General features: G+C 46.1%; 1 protein-coding gene across 1 annotated transcript; it reads right to left on the bottom strand.

The window, feature by feature from the left end:
* Positions 1–6,904: 6,904 nt before the first annotated feature.
* Positions 6,905–9,210, bottom strand: LOC143284959 (uncharacterized). Its single transcript, XM_076592121.1, has 2 exons — positions 9,190–9,210; positions 6,905–8,056 (listed from the first exon to the last, which is right to left on the bottom strand). The coding sequence occupies exons 1-2, from the start codon at positions 9,208–9,210 to the stop codon at positions 6,905–6,907; spliced, it is 1,173 nt and encodes a 390-aa protein (XP_076448236.1).
* Positions 9,211–9,456: the final 246 nt, after the last annotated feature.

The raw sequence follows: 9,456 nt of genomic DNA, 5'->3' as shown, positions 1-9,456 counted from the left end.
AGCAGCAGCAGGAGCAACAGTAGTAGTAGTAGTAGTAGTAGTAGTAGTAGTAGTGCTACTAATAATAATAAATGATAACAGAAAAATGGATAATTCTGCTCAGTTAGTTAATTTATCTATACATGTTCTCGTGTGTCTACATGTACTTACTTCTAATCGATTTTTTTTAAATACATAAAAGTACTATACAAAAATTCATAGTACTGTACCTCAATATTCCCACACAGAAATACACAACAACGACGACACCACCACCACCACCAAACCATTCACACATTAACAGCGTACCATATGTATGCACTGACGTTGCTTACCAAGAACCAAATTCGTTGCTAAAACCCCGCACAACACGGCAAACAGCGGGTCTCTCATTTTCAGACAGTGCTGAAAAGTCAGCTCTCCGTTCCACAAGTTCAAACCTGGTTATGAAAACGGGCCAAGATAAAGTCTGAATTTATATCTCTTTTTTTTTCAGTGCTGATCATCTGAACTATCATAGTAGGAGGAAACAGTGCAGTCACTGGTGGCATTGAATATGCGAATCAGAAGGGCCATTTGGTGGTGCGAAACCCCGGATAGTAAACTGTTTATGAGGCGATATAAGTTTGCAGCAGCTGGCAGGACATTCTACATCAGAACGCCATTAAAACAGCCAGGACTCGCCTTTAGAAATGTCAGATGGACCACCCACCTGGACAGACATGTAAGACTCATCCCCCGTCTCCTCAAACAACGACACATTGGCCAAACCAAGCCCTGAATTAATTGACGTTAAGGGCGCTAACCAATACTTCGGTAATTAACTTAAACGACCGTCAGTGAAAGTAGGGGACGCCACTACGTCCTTCCAACATGAGAATGCCCACAACTAAGATGTTGATACGAACTCATTACGGGAAGTGTAAGAGGAGTGGGGATCGAAGGTGATGTCAACATGAGAGCAGGGCTTGAAAGACCACGTGAAGTGGGACATCTTTTCTGTACTGGTTGTTTTTGGGTGTGTTTTTTTCATGATGACGGACAAGGTTGAGGACGGTGACGATAATGGTGTTGCTATGGGTCTAAAATTACGTGAGAGCGATGTAGGTATATTCTACGCTTCCTTTATTTTTTTTCCCGATGGATAAAAAAAAAAGACTTAAAGGTCGGATATCCTTTTATTGGGGTAGTATATTCACTGTGTTTAGGGCTCGGTATAGTGAGGTGGGGCACAATCTTCTTCTGTCGTCTGAACCTGTCCAAACCAGTCAGGTGGTCATTCACACCTGGGTGGAGTGATGAAATCCGATATGATATCCACTTCCCCGTGGCCGTTAAAGGCTATGGGACATTTAAACTGTGTCCCGTTTAGAAACTGTGAGGATTATACGCCAAATGAATCATTATGATAACTAACTGATTATTATATGAAGCGGAATGGCAACAGTAGCAGCGACAACAACCATGTAATTTATGATGGTGATAATGATGGCGACAAAAACGTCGGTGATGACAACGCCCAAAGACCGTTTCAGTTTCAGTTTCTCAAGGCGTCACTGCGTTCGGACAAATCCATATACGCTACGTGTCATCTGCCAAGCAGATGCCTGACCAACAGCGAAACCCAACGCGCTAAGTCAGGCCAGAGACGCCGTTCAGTATAGAGGTTTATACCACACGACACGACAGAACGTACAAAACACCACAAATCATAAGGAAAATCCGTACTTATTTTCCCTATGTGCCTACCGCGTCTCAAACACAGCAAATTCGCTGACTCGGGTTACACGCTTCAAAGAAAACGATCAATCTCAATACACTGCCATTGCTTTGGAAACAAAGAAACTTCGCACATGCGTTCATGAATCATAAATAAAACGAAAGCCAATATAAGTAAAAAGGGACGTTTTGAAAGAAATCATTACTTCTGGAGGTAAATGCATTCACCTATGCAAACACCTGCCTCTAAAGCTATGCAAAAGCACACGCGCGAGACACAGCAGCAGTGTCAAACTGTTGCCAGTCGAAACAAATATGCATGCGGTTATATATATATATATATATATATTCATTTTGTTTTGTTTTTGAATAGAAACACACACACACACACACACACACACACACACACACACACACACACACAGAATGCGAATACAAATGCAAATGCGAATGCTTTATTGTGGTCAGGTACTTTTTAGCCCATTCACAGAGGGGCATGACTGGGAAGAGGTCGTACATATAAAAAACGAAATAAAGAGAAATGATGCAATGTATAAATGATCAATACATGGAACCCAAATCATGTGACTGAAACACACAGAAGTACATAGATGATCATATCTGTCAAAATACGTTTGTTTTCAAAAACAACCAGAAAAAAAAAGAATCACACAGCAATGTTATGCTACATCCAGATCAAGATTACCATTTATGATATTTTCACAAGTGTTCGCGTCTTCAAAAATGTTTAATAAATTGTAATTTTCTTGGTCGACTCCTCAAGTATAACAATATCTGTCGGCAGACACATCCCGACTGTACACCTTCATGCTTCTGTTGGCAAAGCCCACTGTCACGTTGAGAACGGTCGGCATCTGAGTCTTGCTTAGGTGCACAAGGGCCGTGCAACTTTCTTCTGTCTCACCCATTTCTGCACCATACGGTATGTCTATACACATGGCCTCGTCATGAAGGACTGTCGCTGCACGTGCATCTGTATCACATGGTGTCATGTCAGTCCGTTGGTCGTCACGCCGTGCGTCGCTCAGTGACAGGGGGGGGGCAGAGGGAGTGGGGTGCTTGTCATTCACAAACAAGTCAGTGTGAACAGGTTCGTTCTCCGCGTGGTCAGTAGCATAAAGAAGACTGAGAGGGGTTGGCAAAAATAAATCAGAAGTAGACGACTCATGATCACTTTCCTTTCCCTCTTGCTTCAGTCTGTGTGTTTCAGCTCTTTTCTTCTCTCTGTTGACCTGGGACGGACACTTTCTACGGTACACAGCAGCACTGCGGTTTTGAACCTGTGCAACAGGAGGGTTGACCGAGAGTTGTAAGTCTGAGAACCACGACAGTAGTCTATTTTGAAGGACGACGGCATCATGTCTTGCAGCATCATGTTCAGCATGTTTTCTAATGTCGACGAGAATCCCTGAACAGGCGTGTCGACTTAAAATACTCCGCAAAAATGGTAATAATTTGCTGCTGGAGTTATGAGCGTTTTGCTGGCTGCCAAACAAGAGAAGCTATCCAGATGAGAGAGAGAGAGAGAGAGAGAGAGAGAGAGAGAGAGAGAGAGAGAGAGAGAGAGAGAGAGAGAGAGATTTCATGCATACCACAATAAAGAGACTGAAACATATAATAAATCATTCACCACGAAGAGAATAGATGGCTGTCTCCGGTGCGAAAGTGCAAAGCACGTCAGGGCAGAACAGAGACAAAGTAATTTCTTCGGAATAATACTTTGATTAACCCCAGCCCTATGGAATGGATCCAATGGAGTGAGAGAGGAATCATTGGCACATCAGATCAGTCTTGTTGCGCAAACATGTTCGACACAAAGCCCACAAATATCAAATCAAAGCCACATGCAAACCAACAAACGACCTCTCCAACAGTTTGCCAATTTTGGGTTAGGAAATTTGGATACAACTTGGCAAATCAGCATGGTCTGGAGCTAAAAAGACGTCAAAAGAAACTAGACAAAGAGTCCACCACCGGAAAATATTACACACCATTCACCCTATAAACACGATGTTAAATGAAATGAAAGTCAAGGGGAAAACGTTTATTCTGTTGAGATAAAGCGAATTTTATTGAACAACTTTTGTATAGCTTTCTTGTTGTAAACTTAATTTTAGAATTCATAGAATGACAAATCTGTATGGAAACTAGTGCTTATCTGTCATTGTATGATATAAAGAACATTGGCTGTATGCAGGGTAGGTACACACGCACCGATCATGTAACATCAGCAAAATGTGCATCATCGGGGGCTGGGGGGGAGGGGGCGGCTAGTCGCTCCTCGCAAACTTCACCACGGCAACAGCAAGAAGCAAAGCACGCATGTCAGTTGCATTTGGGCCTCGCTAATTTTGATTTCCTCCATACGGGGTTTCCCGAAATAAACGCACCTTTTGTTTGGTCTTTGCCACGCAAGAGACAGTGATAGACAGACCAGACTAAAGGGAGGCAACACACATTCACATGCGAGTTCAGTCTCATTCTTCCGCACTCTTCCGTAAACAAAATAGACAAGGTATTGCCCGTGAGCCTATATAATTTAACAACAACAACAACAACAAAAATTCACAATTTGTTCTGCTTAACAAGTAATTAGTACACACACACACACACACACACACACACACACACACACACACACACGCACACACACACACACACAAACGCAGGCATCCGATTTTGAGTCTGGGGAATGCTGACTTCTGTTCTCCAATGTTTTGTGGGTCCACGAACTGAACAGTCAACACACATATCACCTCTGGTCTTGTGCCGCACACACAACTGTCGTAGTTCTTTCGGACGTGTCTTAGTCTTCAAGACACGTGTTGCCTTGAGGCTGCACCAGCCTCATTAGACCTCAGCGAGGTCTGTTCCGCTCCAGTCTCCCCGGACTGGGCCGCTACCACGTCTCCTCGAACAGTGGGTACTACTTCTTCTTCTTCCTTTATACGACCAACATCATTTTACTGATTCTGTCATAGTTTGGGGAGATTGTCGAAGACTGCGCTGTTGTGAGGATTAAAAAAAATTGTTTGGTGGCCTGGCCAGCCAGTGCACGTTCAGCGTGCACCGACATAATGCCAAGCCTCTGCAGCAGCCGTGGATGGGGAGGACAGGGGTGGCAGGAGGGGAAGGGGGGATTGTGAGGAACGGTGGTCAGGAGGAGGGTAAGGGGGAGTGTTGGGGGTATTGGGGGGGGGGGGGGGGGGTTGTTCCAGGTTCTAAAGATGGGAGGCCAGCCGGTACTTGAAGCAGTCCCGTGACTCAGCCGTCACAACCTCCTGAGGCAACTTGTTCCATTCTGGAATGGTCCTCGGGAAGAACGTCATCTGCCTGTACCGTGTCGTGCAGGTGGGGATGTCGTAGCTCAGGTCGTTGTTTGTCCTGGAGCTCAGCCTGCTGTCGGATGGTTTGGGCAGGTACGTGGAGTTAATGGAGATGAGACCGTGATGGAATTTGTAAAACATCTCCAAGCGTGCTTTCTTACGACGCTGTTGCAGGGAAGGCCAGTTGAGAGAGCCAAGGATGGAGTCCACGCATGATGTTTAGCGGTGGCGATTTGAGACCCATCTTGCTGCTCTTCGTTGGATCTTCTCGAGGGCCTCAATCTCGTTTGCAGTATAGGGATCACAGACAGTGGCTGTGTATTCAAGAAGCGGGCGAACAAGGGCTTTGTACGCAGTTTCCTTGGCCTTCTTGTTGCCGATCTTGAGGTTGCGCCGGACGAAGCCTAGAGTCTTGCTGGCTTTCTTTGTGATGGAGTCAATGTGAGATTCTCACTGCATGTTGTCCTGGATGTTGACACCAAGGTACTTAGTGGTGTCGACATTCTCCAGGTTTTGTCCATGTAGCTACACACAGGGGCAATCTTGTTCCGCTTCCGAGAGACTCTCAGCGTTGAGCACTTCTGCGGATGGAACTCCATGGACCACTTCTCCTCCCAGGTGGCAAGGGAGTGTAGGTCTTCTTGCAGCACTCGCTCGTCTTTTTTCTTCATGATGGTCTTGCTGCACATGGTGTCGTCGGCAAATAGGCGGATTCTCGACTTGATGCCTTCAGGAAGGTCGTTTATGTATAGGAGAAAAAGACTCGGCCCTAGGACCGAGCCTTGGGGGACGCCGGATTCCACAGGTAGGAAGTCAGATCTTGTTCCCTCCACCACCACAGCTTGCTGTCTGTCCGCAAGGAAGTCCTTGATCCAGGCATAGGTGCGGCCTCTGATGCCGTAGCGACGTAGTTTGTGGACAAGTAGGGTATGGCTAACTTTGTCGAATGCTTTTGAGAAGTCGAGGACGATAGTGTTCTCCTGGTTTCCCTTCTCAATCTCTCTGGTCGCTTCATCCATATACCCTAAGAGTTGAGTCTCACATGACCGTCCGCGTCGAAAGCCGTGCTGCTCTGAACAGAGAATCTCATTGTTCTCGAATTGGGACATGATGTGGCTGGTGATGATATGTTCCATCAGCTTGCAGGCCATGCAAGTGAGGGAGATGGGGCGGTAGTTGGCTGCATTATATCTTTCTCCCTTTTTAAATACAGGTGTGATGTTGGCCTGTTTCCAGTCCTGTGGCAGGGTGCCAGAGGAGTATGAGATGCGGTACAGCAGGGTGAGGGCTGGAGTGATCTCCTCTGCGACCATCTTCGAAAGTCTGGGAGTAATGCCGTCTGGGCCACAGGCTTTATTGGGGTCAAGGCTGAGCAGGAGTTTCTTCACTCCATCTTCTATGATGTTGATATCGTCGCATGCTGGATAGTCTGGAAGTTTTGGTCCATGGGGGCACCGCTGTTCAAACTCTTCAGCTGTGATGGTGTCTTTGGGGCTGAATACAGAGTGGAACTGGGTGTTCAGGATCTGTGCTTGCTCCCTGGGGTCGGAGACAAGTTTCCCGGCTTCTTTAAGTGGAGAGATGCCCATTCCTTCTGTTCTTCTTGCTTTAATGAAGCTCCAGAACTTCTTCTTGGAGGTTGTCTGGCTTTCACCTTCATCAGAGATCAGTCCTACCCTACGTGTCTCCAGTAGGCGCGACGTAGACGTTTCTGGATGAGGCGCTTAAGTGCCTTGAATTCCTGTTGTAGGACCTCAACTCCATTTTTCTTTATGCGCTTGTAGATCCTGTCTCGTCTACGTATGAGTTTCTTGGTCTCATAGTCAACCCAGGGGAGGCTTGATTTGGATCTGGTTTGTTTATGGGGGACGTGGTCTGAGAAGGCCTGGCTCAGGCCAATTGCGGATTTCAGACCATACTTCCTCAACACTGCTCCTCTCGTCAAAGGTGGTCATAATGTGGTCATTCACCTTCTGTGCTGCCTCTTTTAGTGGCTCCTCACATTCCTCAGTGTAGATGGGAATGAGTCGCTGGGGTTGGCGTTTCTTTGGGGGATGGATCTGCATCTCCATGTACACTGTGTCATGGTCAGCAATGCCGGGGAGTGTTTCAGTTCTTGGGACGAGGTTGGGGTGGTTTGTGAGGAACAGGTCCATGGTATTGTTTCCTTCTGTTGGCTCCATTACCATCTGCTCCCAGCCTACATCATCGATGGCGTGCATGAACTGTCGGTGGATCTCTGGTTTGGGGCATCCCTTCTTTAGCGTCTTGGTGGGCCAGTGCCAGCCTGGCAGGTTAAAATCGCCACCGGCGACGATGATGGTATTCTTGTACGAATGCGAAGCAAGAGGGGCAGATTTCACAAAAGCGTTCATGCTCTCGGTGTACTCTGTGTGGGGGTGGTAGAAGCAGCAAACTAGTAGTGTGCACCGTCCTTTCATCTTGATCTCCACCCAAAGGTTTTCGTAACCCGCGGAGAGTTCGGGCATCTCATGGGAGGTCAGGTTTTCTGAGACAAGGATAAAAACACCTCCCGCATTCTCTTTGTCCCATTCACCTGGTGGTCTGTCTATGCGATAGATGTTGAATCCCCTGGGGAAGATTTCTGCGTTGGAATGGGACTGGTTCAGCCATGATTCTGTGCCGACAATGATGTCTGGTCTTGTGGCTTGGACAAGGTTGCTGAATTCGGCTACCTTACCAACGATAGAGTAGCAGTTCACATTTAGGAAGCGGAGGGGTCGTCTGCTGTGTTTGTCTTGCTTACTTGCTCTAGAGGGTGTGGAAGTATGGAGTGGTTTGAAGGGGCTGTTTATGTTGGAGCAATTGGATGTGTCACTGTGACGACTGTCAGATATTTCACAGAGATGGGTGGTACCTACACCATGCAAGTCAAAGGCAATGGTACTGTAGCTGGCATTGGCGCAAACAACGCAGTGCCAGGTGACATCGCTTTTGCCAAGGAGGTCGTAGGATCCACTGCCGATATCCTGGCATTTTGCATGGAACCACTGTCCACAAGATTCACATTCAACACCTAGCTGATCCCAGGTAACAGTGCGGTCACAGGCACCGCATGGGCAGCAGGAGTCCGTGTCTTTATTTGAGGGGTCATTGGGTTGCAAGCTATTTGGTGGAGTTGTGTCTTGCCCACGGTTTAAAGTGAGAGACATGACAAGAAGGAAGAGTACAGTGTACTCTGGGAGTTTCCTCGAGGTCAACGTGGGGGCATATCAGTCGGTGGGAGGAAGGTTTTCAGGGCAGTGTTGTGAACGCGGAGTCCGCCATGTTTGTTTACATTCTGAACATGGTCGTGGATATTATATAGCCGGTTTGATGATTTTTCTTGATAGACAGGTAAGGAGATGATATTATTCGCTTGCCTTATTGCAGCAAGGATCAAGGGAAAGAGTTTCTGGTCAAACAATATGATTTTGAATTGAGAAAAAAAAATCACAACAAACTGAAGAGCTCACAAAAACGAACTGCATCCTCGCGCATGTGGGTTGATCCTGTCTCATCGGACTGGGCTGTCTCTACGTCTGCCCCGACTCTGGGACGGTGTATTAAGACCAGTAAGATATATGCTATATATAATTTCCACAATCCCCTTTCACCTAATTCATCCATTTCCATTTATGCGACTACTTATATTAGTTCAAATGATTATTTTGGAATATCCACGGACTCTCTAATTATCGAATATCAATTTCCCATTAAGGCCATGCTGCTTACATGACACAAAAAGAGGAAAACATTCATTCATCATCCATGCGTCGGGACTGACAAGGGGACCTGGAGCAGGTTTCCGGATTCATTATTGTTTATAGTCACTTATAGTCCAGCCGACCGCACAGGGCCATATCAGGACTGTCAAACCATACAAATGCTCAACCGCGTCAACACGAAACTGTCACATCTACAAAACTACAGCCCCCACCCCCCACCCCAAAACAAGAACAACAACAACAACAGAACACAAAACAAAACAAAAAAGAAAAAGAAAACACACACACACACACACACACACACACACACACACACACACACACACACACACACACACACACACACACACACACACACACACACACAAAAACACAAAAAAACAAAAACAACAACAACAACACCAATACAAACCCACAGAACACAGTTCATCACACATTATTCTAACAATTTATCTCCATGGGGCAAATAAGGCTAGGGACATTAGCCCTTTCGCTTAATTCATCATTCCCATACTACAAAAAATTGTAAAAAGGAAAAACAATACTTCAAAGCCAAAGAAAAAAAAAAGATGAAAAAGGGCATATAGCCAAATAACATCGAAGAACGGACAGCTAGTGCCCATCCCAGTGTTTACAATTTCACTGCCCAATCGCCAGAGCAAAACAGCACATAATTAGTACAT

Source organism: Babylonia areolata, chromosome 8, assembly GCF_041734735.1.
Source record: "Babylonia areolata isolate BAREFJ2019XMU chromosome 8, ASM4173473v1, whole genome shotgun sequence".
NCBI lineage: Eukaryota > Metazoa > Mollusca > Gastropoda > Neogastropoda > Buccinidae > Babylonia > Babylonia areolata.
The sequence above is the reverse complement of the archived record's forward strand: the minus strand, read 5'-3'. Positions and strand labels throughout refer to the sequence as shown.

Bases quoted from the DNA above. Each gene is read 5' to 3' on its own strand.
- LOC143284959 (XM_076592121.1), bottom strand. From the start codon at position 9,210: ATGTGTGATGAACTGTGTTCT. The intron at 8,057-9,189 runs GTGGGTTTGTAT...TCTTGTGGACAG, and splicing joins TGTGTGATGAACTGTGTTCT to TGGTTCCATGCAAAATGCCA.